The 26,272-nt window shown below is 41.8% G+C and overlaps 1 protein-coding gene across 1 annotated transcript; it reads left to right on the top strand.

Annotated features, from left to right (window-relative positions):
- The first annotated feature begins 880 nt into the window (after positions 1-880).
- Positions 881-25,824, top strand: smarcd2 (SWI/SNF related, matrix associated, actin dependent regulator of chromatin, subfamily d, member 2). The gene is made up of 13 exons (XM_041876706.2): positions 881-1,431; positions 4,271-4,449; positions 8,282-8,321; positions 8,450-8,572; positions 8,871-8,990; positions 12,311-12,406; positions 12,965-13,066; positions 21,648-21,809; positions 22,589-22,686; positions 23,060-23,195; positions 23,563-23,685; positions 23,987-24,088; positions 24,773-25,824. Exons 1-13 carry the CDS (start codon positions 1,282-1,284, stop codon positions 24,824-24,826), a joined length of 1,485 nt encoding a protein of 494 aa, XP_041732640.2. The 5' UTR covers positions 881-1,281; the 3' UTR covers positions 24,827-25,824.
- Positions 25,825-26,272: the final 448 nt, after the last annotated feature.

Here is a 26,272-nt window from a genome sequence, read left to right on the forward strand (position 1 = left end):
CCACTAGGAGCGCCGCCTCTGGATGAGCGTTTTCCTGTTTGCTTATGGCCTTATAGAGCTCATGGATTGCGGTTTTAGCGCCAGCATCAGTTTGTGGTGGTAAATAGACATCTACGAAAAATAGTGTGGTCTACAGCGTATCATGAGATACTCTACCTCAGGCGGGCAAAACCTTGAGACTTCCTTAATGTTAGATTCCGTGCACCAGCTGTTGTTTACAAATATACACAGACCGCCACCCCTTGTCTTACCGGAGGCCGTTGTTCTATCTTGCAGATGCAACGTAAACCCCGCCAGCTGTATGTTATCCATGTCGTCGTTCAGCCACGACTCCGTGAAACATAAGATATTACAGTTTTTAATATCCCGTTGCTAGGATATTCGTTATTCAAGCTTTCTATGTGTTTTTGAAAATGTATTGATTTTAAAGCCTATACACTCATAATTTGTATTTGGCATGAGGGTTGACAGGGTAGCCTTCAGTCTCAGAGTAAAGTATCTTTGCTACAGTCGAACAGTGACAAATAAAACCCATTCCCCCCATCCTTGCAGAAAGGGAGCTTTCAAAAGTTTCAGCCATAGAGATAGATAGGACTCCTCTTTGTATCTGTGACTGCATGAGCAGCACCATTGAGGCTATCTCCATTTTGAAGTAGTCCATTTTATTCTTCACGATTGGCTAATCCCTTCTGATGACCCGGTTGGACATGACTCCAACCGGGTCACCAGGAGGGATCAGCCAATGAAGATGGAGGTTCCACCCAGTTGACTTCATTTAAAATGGTGGAAGCCCTCAATGGCGCTACCCATGCTAATACGGTCTTTTGGACACTAGAGGCCTCTATCATTCTCTATGGTTTCAGCCAATCGGGCAACAACTAGCTAGCTACCTAGTAGGAGGAGGCACTGGCAGTTGACACGGCGCCACACTTCTATCTTCAGACATTGGACAGACTCTTCAACATGCTCTTGTGACCATTAATATAAATTGGCCTGACAAATTCAACTATTTGGGGAGGGGATGACAAACATATCACTTTGTCTGTAGGAAGGAGTAAACGACCGTTTGTCACTCGCAAATAAACACCCCGGAACTGATTAGCTAGCTAACGTTAGTAACGTTAAGCTCAGCTGGCTATCTTTTTGTTGGCGTTAGTTGCTAGCTAAACAACTGTCAACACGCGTGGAGAATAAACGTTTGGCCTGTGTGCTATCAGCAAGACGGTTTGTTCCCTACACCGAAAACTTCACGGCGACCTACCACCACTTGTAGCTCCGAAAATGACTTCAAGAGGGGGTTTTCCAGGTACTCCGATGAACCCCAGTGTTAACCCCATGAACGCTGGACATGCAGGCGGTGGAATGAGGATACCAGGAATCCAACAGAATTCGGGTTTCCGAGCCATGAATGCCACTCCTCAGTACCATCAGGTAACTTGTCGAGGTTTCCCCTCGGCTAACTTGTAACTAATTGTATGTAATTTACCGTGATAACTTTGCTATAGTTGCTTTATTGGCTAAAATATGGCAAGTAATGTTATTTAGTGACAAGTTGGGTACTGTATAACGTTATCGCGTTTTACAAGTCATGACTCATGTTACAAAAAGTGTTGGCTAACTACTAGCTAGTAATGTTAGCTAGACACTGCTGTAAATGTCAGACAATTGGCAATGCAGTTACTGTAGTTAGAAAATTAATTAGTTCTCCCTATTCATCTGTGGTATATTGACTTTTAATTTCATCTGTCAACTTCCGCATTTCAAGAAAGTGAAAAACGGACCGCGGAATGAATTGTTGATCATACCTGTGTGAAGTTAGCCACATTAGTGTAATTTGCGGTCGCCTTCAAAATAAACGTCCCACAATAAAAATGATTCAAACGGATACAAATAGTGGAATCATGCCATATTTGGAATAGATAATGCTAAGCCATGTTGGAATGTTATATAAATTCAACAAAAGACAATTAGTTCATTTTACACTAAAGTGAAAATCACACTAACTGTATTATACTTTTAATTGCATTGGGGCATACTTACGGTGCCTTGCAAAAGTATTCATCCCCCTTGGCGTTTTTCCTATTTTGTTGCATTACAACCTGTAATTTAAGTGGATTTTTATTTGGAGTTCATTTAATGGACATACACAAAATAGTCCAAATTGGTGAAGTGAAATGAAAAAAATAACTTGTTTCAAAAAATTATAAAAATATAAATAACGAAAAAGTGGTGCGTGCATATGTTTTCACCCCCTTTGCTATGAAGCCCCTAAAATAAGATCTGATGAAACCAGTTACCTTCAGAAGCCACACAATTAGTTAAATAAAGTCCACCTGTGTGCAATCTAAGTGTCACATGATCTGTCACATGCTCTCAGTGTATATATACACCTGTTCTGAAAGGCCCCAGAGTCTGCAACCCCACAAAGCAAGGGGCACCACCAAGCAAGCGGCACCATGAAGACCAAGGAGCTCTCCAAACAGGTCAGGGACAAAGTTGTGGAGAAGTACAGATCAGGGTTGGGTTATAAAAAAATATCAAACTTTGAACATCCCACAGAGCACCATTTAAATCCATTATTTAAAAAATGTAAAGAATATGGCACCACAACAAACCTGCCAAGAGAGGGCTGCCCACCAAAACTCACGGACCAGGCAAGGAGGGCATTAATCAGAGAGGCAACAAAGAGACCAAAGATGACCCTGAAGGAGCTGCAAAGCTCCACAGTGGAGATAGGAGTATCTGTCCATAGGACCACTTTAAGCTGTACACTCCACAGAGCTGGGCTTTACGGAAGAGTGGCCAGAAAAAAGCCATTGCTTAAAGAAATAAATAAGCAAACACGTTTGGTGTTTGCCAAAAGGCATGTGGGAGACTCCCCAAACATATGGAAAAAGGTACTCTGGTCAGATGAGACTAAAATTGAGCTTTTTGGCCATCAAGGAAAACGCTATGTCTGGCGCAAACCCAACACCTCTCATCACACCGAGAACACCATCCCCACAGTGAAGCATGGTGGTCGCAGCATCGTGCTGTGGGGATGTTTTTCATCGGCAGGGACTGGGAAACTGGTCAGAATTGAAGGGATGTTGAATGGCGCTAAATACAGGGAAATTCTTGAGGGAAACCTGTTTCAGTCTTCCAGAGATTTGAGACTGGGATGGATGTTCACCTTCAGCAGGACAATGACCCTAAGCATACTGCTAAAGCAACACTCGAGTGGTTTAAGGGGAAACATTTAAATGTCTTGGAATGGCCTAGTCAAAGCCCAGACCTCAATCCAATTGAGAATCTGTGGTATGACTTAAAGATTGCTGTACACCAGTGGAACCCATCCAACTTGAAGGAGCTGGAGCAGTTTTGCCTTGAAGATTGGGCATAAATCCCAGTGGCTAGATGTGCCAAGTTTATAGAGACATACCCCAAGAGACTTACATTTACGTCATTTAGCAGACGCTCTTATCCAGAGCGACTTACAAATTGGTGCATTCAACTTATGATAGCCATTCAACTTGTGGGGGAGGGGGGTGTAGAAGGATTACTTTTATACTATTCCAGGTATTCCTTAAAGAGGTAGGGTTTCAAGTGTCTCCGGAAGGTGGTCAGTGACTCCACTGTCCTGGCGTCGTGGGGGAGCTTGTCCCACAATAAGAACTAAGACGCTAATATTTGTGTAAACTCTACACAGTTGTGTGAGTGCCACTGAGTAGGCTGATACCCCTTTTAATGGGTGCACAATCCATAGGTTAGGCTGTACACTGCATATAAGTATGCCCCAATGCAATTCTAAAGTCTAATACATCCACAGTGCAATTTCAAATTAACTAATTGTCTTTTGTTGAATTTATATAACAACATTCTGACCTTGTTTAGCATTATGCAGTGCAAATATGGCATGATTCCACTATTTCGATCTGTTTGAATCACGTTCAATTGGGAACTTTTATTCTGAAGGCCAACAGCAAATTACACTATTGTGGCTAGTCCTTATTATGGCTAGCTTCATACAGGTAATCATGCATCACGTGTTTGCAAGTGTTTAGCAAGTTAACAGTCATCCCAAATGCAAGCTTTTTCATCACCACCATATGCATGACTATATGTAGTTAGTTCATGCATAACGTGTTAGGCTACTTACACTTTCATTACTAATACATGGTTCCTCTTTGAAAGATATCATAACAAACATTGATCACTTCAGTTAGGAAGGAAGTTGTCAGCTTGCCATAAATGTAACCCCTGTCTGTCCCACTGTGCTTTCCATTTCCAGCACCCTGGTATGCCACCCAACAGGGGGATCCCGATGGGGCCAATGGGGGGCCCTGGACCCTCTTATGGGGGCGGGAACATGCCCTTACGCACAGGAATGGGGCCGTCAGCCATGGACGCCTCCCGAAAGCGATTCCTTCAACAACAACAGCAGGGGGGGCTGGGAGGCCCAAGGCGTGGGTGAGTTAGGGGGTGGACTGTCTGGGGGGCCCACAGCCTGTTTTTAAAAGGGGACATGGGGGTTGTTGTGGTGGGATTTGTGTGGCACCATTGCACAGCATATTGATTAACCATGATTTAGGATTATGGCTGTACAACAATATTTTTGGTCTTGCCAGACATTGGCCTTGTCCGTAATCTGTCGTGCCTACTACTTACTTACTTACTAAAACTACACACTGTCTACTAATCGAACTACATACTATTTAGAACATACTGTTTAGTAAAAATGAATGCAGTAAGCAACAAATATCAACATACTAGGCTCACCCATCCTGAGAATGAATAATCTAATGTGAAATTGCGCTGATTCCCGCCATTTGTTCATTTGGGTACAACGTGTGCCCTTATCTCATTATCAGCTGTTGTCAGACACTCGTGAGTCTGGAAATACTATTTTCTTCCTCAAAAGTGTGCAGCGAATTCTACTAGATGAAAAGCCAAAGTGAGTATAACATCCTGGCATTTAAAGCATACTCGATGTTCGAAATTTTGCATACCTAAAATGCCTACTATTTAGAAAGCTAGTATGGTTATTCGGGCACGGCCATTGTCTATACCAGGTTATCTTTCTTGGTGAATTCTCAGGCAAAGTTATTTTTGAATGAATGATGCAGAGTTCAAATGCTGAATATTTAATGTCATGAAGACATGCACCCTAACTGCACTACTGTCAACGATAATGCATCTGGTAACCACAACCAATAGAGCTACACGTGACCCCCCCCCAGACGTTCACAGCCTTTAGGGATCTTCCAGGGTCTTTGATGGTGGTGTAGGGACACTACTGACTCTTTTGTACCCCCGTCCTCACAGTCAATGGTCTGTCTGTTGCTCCACTCATTCTGCTGCACAGAAAGAGTGCACAGAGGAGTTAAAAACAAAGAAACCTTAACCAAAGACGACGTCCCATGACCATGCCCCACTGCCAGACAGAGCCACGTGGACAAGGGCATCTTTTTTTAACCTCAAAACAGAATGACGTCATCTGCTTGTAAATGTTCGGGAGGACGGATGCCTGGTGGTTATTTCTATCATTTTGATCTACAACAAGGGTCTTGTGTGTTTAAGAGATTTTACTTAATACTTTACAGTTCATATAAGGAAATCAGTCAATTGAAATAAATTCATTAGGCCCTAATCTAAAGGGCTTTATTACAGACAGTGATACTCCTCAATTTCGTCTGGGTGGCTGGTCTCAGACGATCCCGCAGGGGAAGAAGCCGGTGTGGCGGTCCTGGGCTGGCGTGGTTACACGTGGTCTGCAGTTGTGAGGTCAGTTGGACGTACGTCCAAATTCTCTAAAACGACGTTGGAGGCGGTTTATGGTAAAGAAATGAACATTCAATTCTCTGCCAACAGCTCTGGTGGACATTCCTGCAGTCATCATTCCAATTGCACGCTCCCTCAACTTGAGACATCTGTGGCATTGTGTGACAACTGCACATTTTAGTGGCCTTTTATTCTTCCCAGCACAAGGTGCACCTGTGTATTGATCATACTGTTTAATCAGCTTCTTGATATGCCACACCTGTCAGGTGGATGGATTATCTTGGCAAAGGAGAAATGCTCACTAATAGGGTTCTAAATACAGTGGGGGGGGGAAAAAGTATTTAGTCAGCCACCAATTGTGCAAGTTCTCCCACTTAAAAAGATGAGAGGCGCCTGTAATTTTCATCATAGGTACACGTCAGCTATGACAGACGAAATGAGAGAATTTTTTCCAGAAAATCACATTGTAGGATTTTTAATGAATTTATTTGCAAATTATGGTGGAAAATAAGTATTTGGTCAATAACAAAAGTTTCTCAATACTTTGTTATATACCCTTTGTTGGCAATGACACAGGTCAAACGTTTTCTGTAAGTCTTCACAAGGTTTTCACACACTGTTGCTGGTATTTTGGCCCATTCCTCCATGCAGATCTCCTCTAGAGCAGTGATGTTTTAGGGCTGTCGCTGAGCAACACGGACTTTCAACTCCCTCCAAAGATTTTCTATGGGGTTGAGATCTGGAGACTGGCTAGGCCACTCCAGGACCTTGAAATGCTTCTTACGAAGCCACTCCTTCGTTGCCCGGGCGGTGTGTTTGGGATCATTGTCATGCTGAAAGACCCAGCCACGTTTCATCTTCAATGCCCTTGCTGATGGAAGGAGGTTTTCACTCAAAATCTCACGATACATGGCCCCATTCATTCTTTCCTTTACACGGACCAGTCGTCCTGGTCCCTTTGCAGAAAAACAGCCCCAAAGCATGATGTTTCCACCCCCATGCTTCACAGTAGGTATGTTGTTCTTTGGATGCAACTCAGCATTCTTTGTCCTCCAAACACGACGAGTTGAGTTTTTTACCAAAAAGTTCTATTTTGGTTTCATCTGACCATATGACATTCTCCCAATCCTCTTCTGGATCATCCAAATGCACTCTAGCAAACTTCAGACGGGCCTGGACATGTACTGGCTTAAGCAGGGGGACACGTCTAGCACTGCAGGATTTGAGTCCCTGGCGGCGTAGTGTGTTACTGATGGTAGGCTTTGTTACTTTGGTCCCAGCTCTCTGCAGGTCATTCACTAGGTCCCCCCGTGTGGTTCTGGGATTTTTGCTCACCGTTCTTGTGATCATTTTGACCCCACGGGGTGAGATCTTGCGATCGAGGGAGATTATCAGTGGTCTTGTATGTCTTCCATTTCCTAATAATTGCTCCCACAGTTGATTTCTTCAACCAAGCTGCTTACCTATTGCAGATTCAGTCTTCCCAGCCTGGTGCAGGTCTACAATTTTGTTTCTGGTGTCCGTTGACAGCTCTTTGGTCTTGGCCATAGTGGAGTTTGGAGTGTGACTGTTTGAGGTTGTGGACAGGTGTCTTTTATACTGATAACAAGTTCAAACAGGTGCCATTAATACAGGTAACGAGTGGAGGACAGAGGAGCCTCTTAAAGAAGAAGTTACAGGTCTGTGAGAGCCAGAAATCTTGCTTGTTTGTTATTGACCAAATACTTATTTTCCACCATAATTTGCAAATAAATTCATAAATCCTACAATGTGATTTTCTAGATTTTTTTTTTCTTCTCAATTTGTCTGTCATAGTTGACGTGTACCTATGATGAAAATTACAGGCCTCTCTCATCTTTTTAAGTGGGAGAACTTGCACAATTGGTGGCTGACTAAATACTTTTTTTACCCACTGTACATTTGTTCACATTTATTATAAGTTGTTTATGCATATGGAAAATTTCTGGGATATGTTATTTCAGGTCATGAAACATGGGACCAACACTTTACATGTTGCGTTTTTATATTTTTGTTAAGTGTTTATATTAGATACTTGATTAGGGAGTCGCACCAAGGGCTGAAAGTGAAAGGCTCTCCAAGGCCCTGAATAATTTGATTTACTTGTTAAGGAAGGGGGAGCTAGTTTAATTAGATCAAAGAAAACAAAAGCTTTTGTTGATTCAGTTGTGATAAGTGCAAGCCTTTGGGTCCAAGAGTTGTGAGCCTGAACAGGCATCATGGTCATATTCAATAGGCACGAAGCGGAAGAAAACATATTGAAACGTAGAGGTACCATCTGAAGTCGTCCAATAAGAAACACTCGTTTTCTGTTGCAAAACATTTTGGTACGTTTTGCCTGAATGAACACAACCCAATCCTCTCGCTTTTCCATGTGTGGAATAGTGTAGCTATCATCATAAAGGTGTTGCTGTTTGAATAGGCAACATTTCTAAGTGCCTTACAGTATGCCATTAAAGATACGTGAAGCTCTAACACTTTGTCTCGATTTGTGTTTTTGCAGCAAAAGGCGCAGGATGGCCGACAAGGTGCTTCCACAGCGGGTGAGTATAAACGTTGCCCCCTTGAAAAATAGATATGCATACAGTATACGGCTCTGGATCGATCCATTTATTCCCGACTGGGGAGGAAGAACACATATCCCTCCCATATTGAAACCTCCTTGTTCCAGATCCGAGACCTGGTTCCAGAGTCTGAGGCCTACATGGACCTGCTGGCCTTTGAGAGGAAGCTGGACCAGACCATCGCACGCAAACGCATGGAGATCCAGGAGGCCATCAAAAAGCCCATTACGGTACAGCTCGAACTAATTTGTATGTATGGTATTGTAAGATAATGACGACCATAAATTGACCAATTAACATAATTTGGTCTTCCAGTGTTTCCCTTTAGATTCCCTTTCAGTCAGTATACAAAGGCTCCCAAAACAAAATCCAGGGCAGCATCCAGTTTATGCCAAATTCTTTTAGTCTGTCTAGATCTGTAAAAATTATTTTAGATCTGTCAGGCAGGGTGGCCTCCCCGACATTGGTATAGGAATGGGAAACACTTTCTTTGTAAAAGGTTGCGTGATGTGTACCTCTCCCTCTCAGCAAAAGCGCAAGTTGAGGATCTACATATCCAACACCTACACACCCGGCAAGCCAGAAGGTGAAGAGGCAGAAAAAGTGTCATCCTGGGAACTAAGGGTGGAGGGAAAACTCCTTGAGGATGTAAGTGACCCAACTGTGTCTGTTTGTGTATCTGATGGCAGTGGTAGCTGGCCTAAAACTTGTGACATCACTTACCTAAAACCACACAAGACAAATAAAATAATATTTCTAGCCAAAGCTTAGTCGTAAGTCACAAGCCAGTAGGTATTGGTTGTGATCCACCATGTAGGGAAAACAATTTTTTTTTTAGAGCAGAGGAAACGATACCTGAATAAAACTGCATCCATAGTGCTTGTTTGTTATACTTGTATAACAACACCACTTTATTTTTGCGATGTACACTCAACACCGTATGTATTTGGACAGTGAAGCTAAAATTTGTCTCTATGCTCCAGCGTTTGGGATTTGAGATCAAATGTTTCATATGAGTCGACATTACAAAATGTCACCTTTTCGAGGGGATTTTCATACATATCTTTTTAACCGTTTAGAAATTAATGCACTTTATACAGTGCCTTCGGAAAGTATTCAGACCCCTTGACTTTTTCCAAATTTTGTTACGTTACAGCCTTATTCTAAAATTGATTAAATAAAAAAATATCCTCAGCAATCTACACACAATACCCCATAATGACAAAGGGAAAACGGGTTTTTAGAAATTTTACGAAATGTATTACAAGTAGAAAACAGAAATACCTTATTTACATAAGTATTCAGACCCTTTGCTATGAGACTCAATTTCCATTGATCACCCTTGATGTTTCTACAACTTGATTGGAGTCCACCTGTGGTAAATTCAATTGATTGGACATGATTTGGAAAGGCACACAACTGTTTTTAAAAGGTCGCACAGTTAGCAGTGCATGTCACAGCAAAAACCAAGCCATGAGGTCGAAGGAATTGTCCGTAGAGCTCCGAGACAGGATTGTGTCGAGGCACAGATCTGGGAAAGGGTACCAAAACAATTCTGCAGCATTGAAGGTCCCCAAGAACACAGTGCCCTCCATCATTCTTAAATGGAAGACGTTTGGAACCACCAAGACTCTTCCTAGAGCTGGCCGCCTGGCCAAACTGAGCAATCGGGGGAGAAGGGCCTTGGTCAGGGAGGTGACCAAGAACCTGATGGTCACTCTGACAGGGCTCCAGAGTTCCTCTGTGGAGATAGGACAACCATCTCTGCAGCACTCCACCAATTAGGCCTTTATGGTAGAGTGGCCAGACAGAAGCCGCTCCTCAGTAAAAGGCACATGACAGCCCGCTTGGAGTTTGCCAAAAGGCACCTAAAGACTCTGACCATGAGAAACAATCAATCAATCAAATGTATTTATAAAGCCCTTTTTACATCAGCAGATGTCAAAGTTCTATACAGAAACCCAGCCTAAAACCCCAAACAGCAAGCAATGCAGATAGATGTAGAAGCACGGTGGCTAGGAAAGAACCACTCATCATGGTTCTTTCATGATTATCCATAGCCATGGTAGCATCCACATTAATATAGGAGTGTTCAGAAACATCTTCTATTCTTATTTACAATAAAAGTGACTCCAAAATGAGAATGCATTATTCACCATTCAGTTCCTATTGGGCAAAATATTATCTGAAACCAAAACAAACTACAAATGCATCCAACAACTTTGTAGAGATACAAGCTTTATGTAGTCATTAACCACATTTCCATACAACCATTTCATGCGGGTTATTTGCCTGATGCATAAAAAAAAACAGTCATGACAGGCCTGATGGAAATTTGGTGGATAATGTTGTTGTTGGTGAAATCGATTATGTGACAATTGTGGTGGAAATGCTTTTATGCGGAAATATTGATATTGAAACCATGTCGCTGGAAAACTTGGAGTCATGAGATTTAAAATAGGGAGTTGCAGAGTTTTTATAGGCAGATGAAATAAGTTTAAAGTTCATAAGTTTATAACTTATGGTGGATAAAGTGGACGGTAATGAGCTTTTATGCAAATTTCCAATAAATATCGAGGGTAGGCTATTATTTGAAAGATGCTGGTGACATGATGATCGGTGCTTGGCTGCCAATTATTTAAAAAATAAAATAAAGTGGACAGGGTATTTTTTATTTATTTATCAGCAAATTGTCTATAGAGCATGTGTCAAACCAGATTGGGCAAGTATGCCATTTTCTCGCAAAAGTTTTTGTGACAAAACCGTCAGTAGAGTTGAAAATGGAAACACATTGAACTTCAGATGTATTTTATTCGGTACATGAAAATGTAGGCGCAAAATACCTTTTTATGTACACTACGTCATCATGCACAGCTGTTTATCTGCAAAAAGTCTGTTTGATGGAAACAAATTTGCATATTATTTTAAATGCAGAATTTAGAATATTCGCATGAAAATCTGTCGCCAATTGTATGGAAACCTAGCTACAGTGTGCAAGGAATATGGGACCAAATACTAAACTTTTGACTACTTTTAATACACTATAAGTGAATTTGACCTAATACTTATAACTTCTTCAAATGGGGGGGACTAGGTACATAGTGCTTTCATTTCTAAACGGTAATTTGATCTCAAATCCCAAATGCTGGAGCATAGAGCCAAATTCAACATATTAACATAACTATCCAAATACATATGGTGTTGAGTGTATGCTCACTGCTCAGAAATATTATTGTTTTTGCCGCCACCATTTCATCGGAATCTAATGCATGTTTTTGACAATTTACTACCAGAGCCTGTCTCAAGTATTTTAGGCACTGTTATCGTGTCTTAACTTCAGCGTTCTCCAACTCCGTTGGCCTGTTTCCTTGGCTTACACTACCCAGCCAGATGTTTTTTCAGTTTTTCTCTCATGTTCCCCTTTTCTCCGAAACAAGGAATTGAAACCATGGCTCGTTCTTTCTGTTACGTGCCATGAGTAGACATGCACCCTTCATACTTCTCCTCTTCCAGCTGACAGTCATTGTCTGCATCCCAAACGGCTCCCTATATAGTGCACTACTTTTAACCAGAGCCCTATCGTAGTAGTGCACTATATATGGAATATGGTGCAATTTGGAACGCAGCCAATGAATGGCTTGGCTGCAGCCACATTTAAAAAAGGGGGGGATTTTTTTCTTGTTTTCCATTGCCTCAGTGGTTAGAGCGTGTGTAGGAAGGAGAGAGAGAGGGAAGGGGTGAGAGGGGGCATGTTGCGCAAACAGTCATTGGCAGGGGTGAGTTTTGGTGGGGGGTGTAAAAACTTAGCCAACTTCTCCAGAATGTTAGGTTTTCGCCAGCCACAGCCCCCTGATGTGGTCAGTACCAAACAATGCAGCTGTAGCAAAACACTGTAAAACAAAAAAATACCACAGTGTGAATGATTTTGTTTTCTTTCCTTCTATTCTTTCCTCACATGCTATTCCTAGCCTGGGAAACAGAAGAGGAAGTTTTCGTCTTTCTTTAAGAGTCTGGTCATTGAACTCGATAAGGAACTGTATGGGCCTGATAACCACTTGGTGGAGGTATGAAGGACACCAATACATACTTTGTCAACTACATTAACAAAATGTTTTTAGAATAGTACCCCTGAACAAGCATTCAAATTGCCATCACTGTTCAGTTGGTCAAACATTTACCAATATAATAACATATGTAGCACACAGCCATGTTGATCATACGAATGGTGTTGGTCCTTGTATAGAGAACGAATTGCATGAAGAAAATCTAAACAAAACTAAAGAAGAATAGATGTCAGTGTGCTGTTTTTGCACCTTGTCATGTTCTTTAGGGCACACAACGGAAAACGTTTTGCATCGGAAAAAGGAAATTGTATAAGTGTTTCTTATTTGACAAGTGCAGTTAGACCCTCCCTGTTTCAGTCCGACTTTTACCATTTGGTGCCTAATGAACATGACTCTGGGTTGTATTCAATAAGCGCAAAACGGAATAAAACAAGCCGAAATGGGGAGGGACTTGCTAAACTTGTCCAATAAGAAACAATTGTTTTTAATTTAGTTTGCAAAACCTTTTGCCCTAATTAATACGACCCACAGTTCTAAACTCTCTCTGTATTTTCTCAGTGGCACAGGATGCCCACCACCCAAGAGACAGACGGCTTCCAGGTGAAGAGACCAGGGGACGTGAGCGTAAAATGCACCCTGCTCCTAATGCTGGACCACCAGGTATACACACACCAGTGTATATTTTGGCACTTTTATTTTATTTAGTCTAGTCTTAGTCAATATTAAGTCTTAGTCACATTTGTCATTTGAATAATGATTTAGTCTAGTTATTGTCAAAATGACAAACGGTTGGCCATTAGTCTACTATATAAATGCCCTTTCAGTTTAGTCACATCACATTTGTATTGCCTCATTAACCTATAGTAAACATAAATCACTGACTTCGATGTGCACAAACATACATAGCCTTGTCCTACCAACATATTTTTCTGCATAACATCCTATTCTCTTCCCAATAGCAGAAATATGACATTTGACTTTGAACAGGAGCTAATGATCGTTTCGCCCAGTGATGGTGTCGAGTCACTGAATCTATAGGCCAAATCGAGTCAAGTTCCCTGTGCTTGAGCCCGAGTCACCAATGGTCGCGTCACGAGTCCCTATGTCCAAGTGCTCAAGTCTTGGTCCAAGTGCTCAAGTCTGAGTCACTGGGGTTTAGTGTTCTTTTTGGTTTTTACCTATAGTCCAGGCAGGGGTCATGTAATTGATGATGTGTCTATACAGTGCCTTGCAAAAGTATTCATCCCCCTTGGCGTTTTTCCTATTTTGTTGCAATACAACCTGTACATTTCATGTAACAGTCAAATGGTGAAGTGAAATAAAAAAAATAACTTGTTTAAAAAATTATAAAAAATAAAGAACGGAAAAGTGGCGTGTGCATATGAATTCACCCCCTTTGCTATGAAGCCCCTAAATAAGATCTGGTGCAACCAATTACCTTCAGCAGTCACATAATTAGTTAGATTGCACACAGGTGGACTTTATTTAAGTGTCACATGATCTGTCACATGATCTCAGTGTGTGTTTATGTGTATATATATATATATACCTGTTCTGAAAGGTCCCAGAGTCTGCAACCCCTCTAAGCAAGGGGCACCACCAAGCAAGCGGCACCATGAAGACCAAGGAGCTCTCTAAACAGGTCAGGGACAAAGTTGTGGAGAAGTACAGATCAGGGTTGGGTTATAAAAAAATATCAGAAACTTTGAACATCCCACAGAGCACCATTAAATCCATTATAAAAAAAATTAAAATGAAAGTATATGGCACATTTACATTTACATCATTTAGCAGACGCTCTTATCCAGAGCGACTTACAAATTGGTGCATTCAACTTATGATAGCCAGTGGGAAAACCACCTTTTTTTATTTTTGGGGGGGTGGGGGAAGAAGGATTGCTTTATACTATTCCAGGTATTCCTTAAAGAGGTAGGGTTTCAAGTGTCTCCGGAAGGTTGTCAGTGACTCCGCTGATGTGGGGGAGCTTGTTCCACAACAAACCTGCCAAGAGAGGGCCGCCCACCAAAACTCATGGACCAGGCAAGGAGGGCATTAATCAGAGAGGCAACAAAAAGACCAAAGATAACCCTGAAGGAGCTGCAAAGCTCCACAGCGGAGATTGGAGTATCTGTCCATAGGACCACTTTAAGCCGTACACTCCACAGAGCTGGGCTTTACGTGGCCAGAAAAAAGCCATTGCTTAAAGAAAAAAATAAGCAAACATGTTTGGTGTTTGCCAAAAGGCATGTGGGAGACTCCCCAAACATATGGAAGAATGTACTCTGGTCAGATGAGACTAAAATTGAGCTTTTTGGCCATCAAGGAAAATGTCTGGCGCAAACCCAACACCTCTCATCACCCCAAGAACACCATCCCCACAGTGAAGCATGGTGGTCGCAGCATCATGCTGTGGGGATGTTTTTCATCGGCAGGGACTGGGAAACTGGTCAGAATTGAAGGAATGATGGATGGAGCTAAATACAATTCTTGAGGGAAACCTGTTTCAGGCTTCCAGAGATTTGAGACTGGGACTGAGGTTCACGTTCCAGCAGAACAATGACCCTAAGCATACTGCTAAAGCAACACTTGAGTGGTTTAAGGGGAAACATTTAAATGTCTTGGAAAGACCTAGTCAAAGCCCAGACCTCAATTCAATTGAGAATCTGTGGTATGACTTAAAGATTGCTGTACACCAGCGGAACCCATCCAACTTGAAGGAGCTGGAGCAGTTTTGCCTTGAATGGGCACAAATCCCAGTGGCTAGATGTGCCAAGCTTATAGAGACATACCCCAAGAGACTTGCAGCTGCAATTGCTGCAAAAGGTGGCTCTACAAAGTATTGACTTTTGGGGGGTGAATAGTTATGCACGCTCAAGTTCTGTTTTTTTTGTCTTATTTCTTGTTTGTTTCACAATAAAAAATATTTTGCATCTTCCAAGTGGTAGGCATGTTGTGTAAATCAAATGATACAAACCCCCCCCAAAAAATCTAATTTAATTCCAGGTTGTATGGCAACAAAATAGGAAAAATGGGGGGGGGGGGGGTGTGAATACTTTCATAAGCCACTGTATTTCTCAGTGTTTTAGAATTAGTTGCTTATAAGGCTATATATTGATTTTGTATTTATCAGAGTTATTGACCTCCCAATAAGCCAGTTTCTTTGATATTCAGAGGCTGACTTTGCCTGGTAAGTAATCTAATTCTATCACTATCGATTGATTAAGCTATACACTTTCTGTACACCCAGACAGCTTTTAGGGAAACACTTGTGACCTCTCGTTGGGTTAAGCCACAGAAGAAGAGTAGCCAGCAGTTAAAGCTTACATTTTTCTACGTTGGTAGGCCTACTGTCTGGGGTGGAAAGGTAGGCCTAACTTTTGAAAGTACCATGCTCAGATTCATAATGACATCTCAGATTAAATTATTTGCGAACAAGACACTGATTTGGCATTGGAGAAATATGATAATATAAACACAGGCCTATCTCTCTGTCCATTCTTAGCCTGTAATTTGTGTGGCATTTAAAAAATATTCTGCTAATATGTGAAGTCACGTAAGATTGCATGAAATGTTTATAAAAGGCAACAACAAAAAATCTCTGACCTGCAAATACGATGATAGATTTGCATGCTTTTACTATAAAGGAGATCTTTCCACCCCTACTCTTGTCCACGGTAGTCTGTGAACCCACAACCTTCTGGCCCGCAGCCTTGTGCGCTATAAAAATAAATTCCTGTGTTGCCATGCAATGCTTACAGGACGAAGAACAGTTTAGAAAGAAAACGGCATATCTAAGGCTGTGGACTGTCCAAGAAGTGAGGGTATGTTCTCTGCTATCCACTTTGTTTTAATTATTATTTTGAGGGTAGGGGAGGGTCACTTGTTTTTTCAAGTGCTCTGAGGGTTTAGGTAAAATATATTTTGCATGTTTGTTCTACATAGAAATCTGCTATCTGAACGTTCCAAAACGTTGTGTCCTGCTGAACACGCCCTAGGTTGCTTACACTGCTGCTACTCGCTGTTTATTATCTATGCGTAGTCACTTTACCCCTACCTACACTACCAGTCAAATGTTTTAGAACACCTACTCATTCAAGGGTTTTTCTTTATTTTTACTATTTTCTACATTGTAGAATAATAATGAAGACATCAAAACTATGAAATAACACATGGAATCATGTAGTAACCAAGAAAGTGTTAAACAAATCAAAAAATATTTTATATTTGAGATTCTTCAAAGTAGCCACCCTTTGCCTTGATGACAGCTTTGCACACTCTTGGCATTCTGTCAACCAGCTTCACCTGGAATGCTTTTCCAACAGTCTTGAAGTAGTTCCCACATATGCTGAGCACTTGTTGGCTGCTTTTCCTTCACTCTGCGGTCCGACTCATCCCAAACCATCTCAATTGGGTTGAGGTCGGGGGATTGTGGAGGCCAGGTCATCTGATGCAGCACTCATCACTCTCCTTCTTGGTCAAATAGCCCTTACACAGCCTGTAGGTGTGTTGGGTCATTGTCCTGTTGAAAAACAAATGATAGTCCCACTAAGCCCAAACCAGATGGGATAGCATATCGCTGCAGAATGTTGTGGTAGCCATGCTGGTTAAGTGTGCCTTGAATTCTAAATAAATCGGTGTCACCAGCAAAGCACCCCCACACCGTAACACATCCTCCTCCATGCTTTACGGTGGGAACTACACATGCGGAGATCATCTGTTCACCCACACCGCGTCTCACAAAGACACGGTGGTTGGAACCAAAAATCTCCAAAGGACAACATTTCTACCGGTCTAATATCCATTGCTCATGTTTCTTGGCCCAAGCAAGTCTCTTGGTGTCCTTTAGTAGTGGTTTCTTTGCAGCAATTCGACCATGAAGGCCTGATTCACACAGTCCCCTCTGAACAGTTGATGTTGAGATATGTCTGTTACTTGGACTCTGAAGCATTTATTTGGGCTGCAATTTCTGAGGCTGGTAACTCTAATGAACTTATCCTCTGCAGCAGAGGTAACTCTGGGTCTTCCATTCCTGTGGCGGTCCACATGAGAGCCAGTTTCATCATAGCGCTTGATGGTTTTTGCGACTGCATTTGAAGAAACTTTCAAAGTTTTTGAAATTTTCCGGATTGACTGACCATGTCTTAAAGTTTCTCTTTGCTTATTTGAGCTGTTCTTGCCATAATATGGACTTGGTCTTTTACCAAATAGGGCTATCTTCTGTATACCCCCCCTACAACTGATTGGCTCAAACGCATTAAGAAGGAAAGAAATTCCACAAATTCACTTTTAAGAAGGCACCTGTTAATTGAAATGCAGTCCAGGTGACTACCTCATGAAGCTGGTTGAGAGAATGCCAAGAGTGTGCAAAGCTGTCATCAAGGCAAAGGGTGGCTATTTGAAGAATTTCAAATATAAAATATATTTTGATTTGTTTGACACTTTCTTTGGTTACTACATGATTCCATATGTGTTATTTCATAGTTTTGATGTCTTCACTATTATTCTACAATGTAGAAATTAGTAAAAATAAAGAACCCTTGAATATGAGTAGGTGTTCTAAAACTTTTGACCGGTAGTGTACATGTACAAATTACCTCAACTAACCTGTACCCCCGCACATTGACTCGGTACTGGTATCCCCTGTATTTAGCCTCATTATTGTTATTTTATTGTGTAACTTTTTTCTGAAGTTTTATTTTAAGTTTATTTAGTAAATATTTTCTTAACTCTATTTTCTTAACTGCGTTGTTGGTTAAGGGCTTGTAAGTAAGCATTTCACAGTAAGTTACCTGTTGTATTCGGCGCATGTGACAAATAACATTTGATTTATAGCTAGCTAATGAGAACAACATGACTGAACAAGGTGTATCCTAAACAAATGGTTAACGGTCCAGTCCGCAAGTGGACTAGTTTTAGAACGGCCCGCTATATGCTTTATGAATGTAAATGTGACCCGCCAATGCGCGATAGAAAGAAAACACGTAGCGACGGTATTATTGGTCATATCATCTGAATGGTAAGGGCTAGAATCAAGCCGTTTTCTCTGAGGAAAAGAGGGCGACTTGGCTACAGAACCTGGCTATGAAATGCAGTGTGGTAAGTGGGAGGGTTGAGCGAGACAACAAATTCAATGCCAGCCTACTTTTCTATACGCGAGGGAGAGAAAAACATAGCTAGACTGTTAAACTATTAATCTCAATGCTGCTATTGTTTTTAATTTTGTAAAGCAGCTTGTGTTTCTTAACCAGGCAAAGGGTAGCTAAATAGAAGGCTGGTGGTGACTGGTTAGCTATGGGGAAGCAAGAGATGTGTATAATCAGAGGCGGAGCCAGTGGAGCCTGTCTGCCTACACTCATCCCTTGCTCCTCCGCAGCTCACCAACTGTAGGCGGTGTGTAGCACATCCTTCCCACTGCTGAACAGAACTGCGCTGTGCATCTGTGCTGTAATACGGCATGGTAACACTTAGACATTATAGTGCCAATAAACCAAAGTAGCTATGGTGAAATATCACATGCTAGAAAGGACAAATGTTTACGAAGAATCTGGTAAAGTTTTAGTATTGTTAATCCACTAATGCACTCTGTCCATGTGCCCCTTTGGCATACAGGAGCTAACTTAACAGGGTGATGGCAACTTTGTTCATAGAATTGTGATGTATGTTTTGACTGTTATTACTACGTAGTCACTCAGACGTTATCAGGGTCATGTTTGCCAGCAGCATACCACCCTGTATCCCACTACTGGTTCGCCTCTGAACCTAAGCAGGGTCGGTCCTGGTACTTCCCTGGATTGGAGACCAGATGCTGCTGGAAGAGGTGTTGGAGGGCCTCTAGTCTAAGGAGATCCAAATGCCCCAGAGCAGTGAAGGGGACATTGCCCTATGTAGGGTGCCGTCTTTTGGATGGGACGTTAAACGGCTGTCCTGACTCCCTGTGGTCGTTAAAAATCCAGTGGCACTTATCGTAAGAGTAGGGGTGTTAACCCCAGCGTCATGGCTAAATTCCCATCATGGCCACCTAATCATCCCCCCCATTCCTAATTGGCATATCACTCCCTCACCTCTCCACCTGATTGCTGATGTGTGGTGAGCGTTCTGGCACAAAAATGGTCGCCGTGCATCACCCAGGTGGGTGCTACACATTGGTGGTGAATGAGGTGAGTTTCCCCCAACTACAGTGGGGGAAAAAAGTATTTAGTCAGCCACCAATTGTGCAAGTTCTCCCACTTAAAAAGATGAGCGAGGCCTGTCATTTTCATCATAGGTACACGTCAACTATGAAAGACAAAATGAGAAGAAAAAATCCAGAAAATCACATTGTAGGATTTTTTATGAATTTATTTGCAAATTATGGTGGAAAATAAGTATTTGGTCACCTACAAACAAGCAAGATTTCTGGCTCTCACAGACCTGTAACTTATTCTTTAAGAGGCTCCTCTGTCCTCCACTCGTTACCTGTATTAATGGCACCTGTTTGAACTTGTTATCAGTATAAAAGACACCTGTCCACAACCTCAAACAGTCACACTCCAAACTCCACTATGGCCAAGACCAAAGAGCTGTCAAAGGACACCAGAAACAAAATTGTAGACCTGCACCAGGCTGGGAAGACTGAATCTGCAATAGGTAAGCAGCTTGGTTTGAAGAAATCAACTGTGGGAGCAATTATTAGGAAATGGAAGACATACAAGACATACAAGACCACTGATAATCTCCCTCGATCTGGGGCTCCACGCAAGATCTCACCCCGTGGGGTCAAAATGATCACAAGAACGGTGAGCAAAAATCCCAGAACCACACGGGGGGACCTAGTGAATTACCGGCATAGAGCTGGGACCAAAGTAACAAAGCCTACCATCAGTAACACACTACGCCGCCAGGGAATCAAATCCTGCAGTGCCAGACGTGTCCCCCTGCTTAAGCCAGTACATGTCCAGGCCCGTCTGAAGTTTGCTAGAGTGCATTTGGATGATCCAGAAGAGGATTGGGAGAATGTCATATGGTCAGATGAAACCAAAATAGAACTTTTTGGTAAAAACTCAACTCGTCGTGTTTGGAGGACAAAGAATGCTGAGTTGCATCCAAAGAACACCATACCTACTGTGAAGCATGGGGGTGGAAACATCATGCTTGGGGGCTGTTTTTCTGCAAAGGGACCAGGACGACAGATCCGTGTAAAGGAAAGAATGAATGGGGCCATGTATCGTGAGATTCTGAGTGAAAACCTCCTTCCATCAGCAAGGGCATTGAAGATGAAACGTGGCTGGGTCTTTCAGCATGACAATGATCCCAAACACACCGCCCGGGCAACGAAGGAGTGGCTTCGTAAGAAGCATTTCAAGGTCCTGGAGTGGCCTAGCCAGTCTCCAGATCTCAACCCCATAGAAAATCTTTGGAGGGAGTTGAAAGTCTGTGTTGCCCAGCGACAGCCCCAAAACATCACTGCTCTAGAGGAGATCTGCATGGAGGAATGGGCCAAAATACCAGCAACAGTGTGTGAAAACCTTGTGAAGACTTACAGAAAACGTTTGACCTGTGTCATTGCCAACAAAGGGTATATAACAAAGTATTGAGAAACTTTTGTTATTGACCAAATACTTATTTTCCACCATAATTTGCAATTGGTGGCTGACTAAATACTTTTTTTCCCCACTGTATGTAAAGTGCTTTGAGTACCTCAGTTGGTAGAAAAGTGCTATATAAATCCAATCAATAATTATTATTAATTAGGCACCAAACAGAAGAAAACTGACTGAAACAGGGAGGGACTAACTGTCCAATAAGAAACACTCATTTTTGTTTTCCGTTGCAAAGTGTTTTTAAAAGATTTTCCGTTGCGTTCCGTAATGTACATGATCCTGATCCTGATCCTGATAATAGATATGGGGGAAGGTCAACTGAAGGATGCATGACAGATGTGTCAACCCTTTCGCAATATGTATTTCATTTTAGGGAAGTGGAGGCGTGCCGATTTTTAAGCCAAACTGGCAATACCACATTTGCAATACTATACTTCCAAACATGTTTTATATCTGCATGTTGATTTTGAGGGTGGAATAGTGATGTTTAAATGTCCAGTAACCCACAGAGACGATGTGATGGGGAGTGTGTTTATCTGTTCTCCAATTGGCTATATTGACCTAGAAGCCTTCATCCCCCTGCCTCTCTCCTTTTTCTTCTCCTCTGCATCTTTCCTGCTCCCCCCTTACACCTCTTCTTCCACCACCTCCTCTTCACACAGCCCCCACAGTACAAGCTGGACCCGAGACTGGCCCGGCTGCTAGGTGTACACACCCAGACACGGGCCAGCATCATGCAGGCGCTGTGGCTTTACATCAAGAACAACAAGCTGCAGGACAGCCACGAGAAGGAGTACATCAACTGCAACCGCTACTTCAGACAGGTGCAATCCCAAACAAGCCTTTAAGGCGTAAAGGGATGACTTACTTATTCATGATTGCAACTAGTGGAGCAAAGGGCCTCAAGGCTTAAAGGGATAATTCATCTCAAAATTGAACATTGTCAGTGTTGAATTGGATGTCGCCAATGTTTTTGAGGCCTGCAGAATTATCTTAATGTAGATATAGCATAATCGACAAAACCACACAATCCTAAATAGATTATAGCTCGAATTTAGACTTTTGTGGAATAAAAACCAATGACAAAATGTGTTTTTTGGGGTGAACTGTAATTTAAACATTACTTGACACATAGCCCTAGAGAGCAATTGTGAAAGCTCTCAAATGTTGTCAACTTAATTTGGCATAAATACAACACAAACATGCAGAAATATCAGCAAACAATAAATCCACAATGAAAGAAACTCCTACGTAGGGTCCATTTACGTTGGTAGAATGTGTGTGATAAGTTGTCCTAAAGCAGGGATTTTCAAAACTCAACGCGGGGACCTCTAGCTGTTCCATGTGTTTGAACTATTACAGAGCTACTGTACACCTGTCCTAAAGCACAGGTGTCAAACTCTTTCCATTGAGGGCTGGGTCACTGATCATTTCGGAACATAATTTTGCACACATTTAAAGAAAATAACAAAACAGCAAAAACTCTGCCTTCCATGGAATGAGTTTGACACCCCTGTCCTAAATGAATATAGTTTTTTTTGTAAATAAATCAAAACTTTACTTCAACAAAGTTAGCTATCTCTTTAACTTGTCTGAACTGCAGATTTTAGGCTGCACACGTATGCGTTTCTCTGAGATTCCCATGAAGCTGGCGGGACTTCTGCAGCATCCTGACCCCATCATCATCAATCACATGATCAGGTGTGTCTCTGAGTGTGTATGAGTGGCTATTGACCAATCCCAAATCGACACTTCTGAGCGGAATGGATGGGAATAAGCCAGGGATCTCAAACTTGCGGCCCACAAGCTGTTTTCTTGTTGTGGCCCCCATACTGATATCTAATACTTATTGGAATCGGGCCCTATTGGAAGTGTTCCTAAACCCATATTCATAGTTTATTACTATAGCTTAGTAATATCATAGTCACGTCAAAATCTGGGATACCATTTCTTACATCTGTATTTAATCATTAATGTACAGTAATCTTTTTAAAGGGATTTTTCTATGTTCATCTCTTAAAACCGATCATGACTGTCATATTAATACTTCTCTGTTCTATGCTCACCTCTGTAGCGTTGACCCGAATGACCAGAAGAAGACGGCGTGCTACGACATTGACGTGGAGGTGGATGATCCTCTGAAGGCCCAGATGAATGGTTTCCTGTCCTCAACTACCAATCAGCAGGAGATCGCTACCCTGGAGATGAAGGTCGATTGAATTGACTAATCAATACTTTCACTAATAAAACTTCCATGACAGAACTAGTGAGTAGATATCTTCGTAAATTGGGAGAGCCTCTCTTGCTCAGGTCTTAGTTTGAAGTGCAATGTTTGAGCATCTGGCCATTTCTCTTATTAGGTGATAGATGAAGTCATTGAATCAACATGGCTAGTGCTTAGCCTGGTCCCAGATATGATTGTGCTGTATAGCCAAGACAGTTGGCAAGACGGCATAAACATATCTGGGTCCAGGCTTATTAGTGCTGGCCTTTCCAATTCAACTATAAAAACATACAGCTCTTCATGTCTTCATTTGTAGTATCTCATCAGGCATGTCCTCACTCGGCTCTTCACAGATCCACGAGACCATAGAGTCTATCAACCAGCTTAAGACCCAGAGAGACTTCATGTTGAGCTTCAGCAACAACCCACAGGACTTCATCCAGGACTGGCTCAAGTCCCAGAGTCGAGACCTCAAGGTACTGACTGACTGTAAATAGCTTGGCATAAAGGGCTGCATTCCATTCCAAAATGCTGCTCCCTTCCCTCCCTCTCTTTGGTTCTTTCCGCACACTTCCATAGCCAAATATTTTCACTATGTAAATCCAACGACTTGTGTATCTGTCCTACTTAATAAAATGTATGTATAGGAATCCATTGCCTTGAATGTGATGTACACAAATACATATCCTCTTCTCGTGTTGTGTAGAGGAGATTGAGATGGTGGACCAACTTATTGAAGTATTGTACACTTACCTGTAAATTATTGTTGTTTCTCAGTTGATGACGGACGTGGCAGGCAACCCAGAAGAGGAGAGGAGGACAGAGTTTTACCAGGCCCCCTGGGTACCAGAAGCTGTGGGCCGATACGTCTACTCTAAGGTAGGCATCCAGCACCATGGGATGGGTCTCAATACTTTTCATTAGGGCTATATTTGTTGGATCTGTGCAGTGCACTCTGTATTGGTCTATCACTAAAAGGGAACAAGGTTGACACACCTGTATGAATACTTTTAGGTTGTTTTTATGTATGGAGGGCTGGTCGACATTTATAAAGGAATGCTTACCATGCCGTTTCACTGTTAAAGGGATAGTTCACCCAAATTACACAATTACACATTGATTTCCTTACCCTGTAAGCAGTCTATGGACAAGGTATGACCGCAATCCATGCTTCGGTTTTATTTTCCTGGCACTGTTTCCAAATGCAAACGTTTTAGCATTTGTGGCACAAATCCCATTCAAGTCATGGTACCTAATATTAGCATTTTTCATATCCAAATCATCCAAAAGTATCTAAAATTAATTGTGACGCTCAACAAAGTCACTTAGATGATTTCAATATGATGTGTGAAAAAGGGTAATATGGGTACCATGACTTGAATGGGATTTGTGTCACGAATGCTAAAATGTTAGCATTTAGAAACGGTACCAAGGAAACGAAACCAAAGCACGGATTGCTGTCATACCTTGTCCACAGACTGTTAACAGGGAAAGCAAACAATGTCATTTTGTAATTTGGGTGAACTATCCCTTTAAATATATACATGTATTTCTGTGTCTTAGGTGCAGCAGAGAAGACAGGAGTTGGAGCAGGTGCTGGGAATCCGACTCACCTGAGTCCTTATGGAGCGTAGCTCCCCAATCCATTAAAATAAAACAAGGCACATTTTAAGATGGTCTTAAACCTCCAGTTTTACATGAATCATATCCAAAACACAACCACAGAACTGGAATCAGCTTGCATCAATCCGCATTGCCTTTTTCAACCACTTTGTAATAGCATATGTTATTATATATATTATTCCATAACTATTGTAGCTAATGTGGTCTTTCAATCACAAAGCCTTATGTCCTTATAGGAATTGTTTGGTGCCATGGTTTCAGCAGGGTAAAGGCTTTTGAGTACTTTGCTGGTATCTGTTAATAGCATTTCTTTTAAAGTAATTACTTTAGGACCAAAGTGATGATTTACATAGTCTATCTTATAGTCTTGTCTTTCTCCACATTATGAGGGATACTGACTGCCAGCTGATTCAAATATTTGCCTTATAATATTGCAAGATGTACAAATGAGTTGTAGCTTTCTTCCCACATACATTTGCTTATGATGTCTTAAGCATTGGTACTGTCAAGTTGTTTTGACTCAAGTTGTTGTGTGCCATTTTGAAATGATTTTTTTACCCTAGTTCTTCAAAGCCAAAGAGATTATTTAGCAGACACTCGTATCCAGAGCGACTTACAGTTAGTGAGTGCATACATTTTCATACTGGCCCCCCCTGGGAAACGAACCCACAACCCTGGCGTTGCAAGCGCCATGCTCTACCAACTGAGCTACAGGGGACTAGTATTAGTTAGGGGAAAGTACCTAAAGCCTAGTAACCTTATCACAAACAACACTTGGGAAGCTTGTTATGAATACAGATAATATCATAGAATCCACGTTTGGACAGGACAGTCAGGAAATCGTAGTGCTGGTAAATGATGGTTTGGGGCTTTTCTATTTGCTAGGAAAGGTGCCCACTTTGTCTAGCTGTTGCAGTCAATTTGGATTTGTGTTTCTCTGTTTACTTGCTGTTTTGATTGGTTGTTAGGGTATTTCACTGTCTGAATTCCAAGGGGGGGAGATTGGCAGTTTGAGTGGGTGCAAGTGGGTCTCCCTAAAAGGAATTAAAGGGATACTTCAGGATTTTGGCAATGAAGCCCTCTATCTACTTCCCCAGAGGCAGATGAACTCATGGATAACATTTTTGTCTCTGCATCCAGTATAAGGAAGTTAGAGGTAGTATCGCGAGCCAGTGATAACTAGCGTTAGCGCAATGACTGGAAGTCTATGGTATCTACTAGCATGCTATGCGCTAACTCTAGTTAGCAACTTCTATCAAACTGCACGCAGAAACATGGGTATCCACGAGTTCATCTGACTCTGGGGAAGTAGATAAAGGGCTTTATTGCCAAAATCCTGAAGTATCCCTTTAACTTAATTTAGGAAGTCTGAAACTGTTATTTGAATGAATAGAATCCAAACCATAGTAGTACAATGTGTGTATGGTTGTTGTCCACCAT

The sequence above is a fragment of the Coregonus clupeaformis genome, chromosome 1 (assembly GCF_020615455.1).
Source record: "Coregonus clupeaformis isolate EN_2021a chromosome 1, ASM2061545v1, whole genome shotgun sequence".
In the NCBI taxonomy this organism is placed as follows: Eukaryota; Metazoa; Chordata; class Actinopteri; order Salmoniformes; family Salmonidae; genus Coregonus; species Coregonus clupeaformis.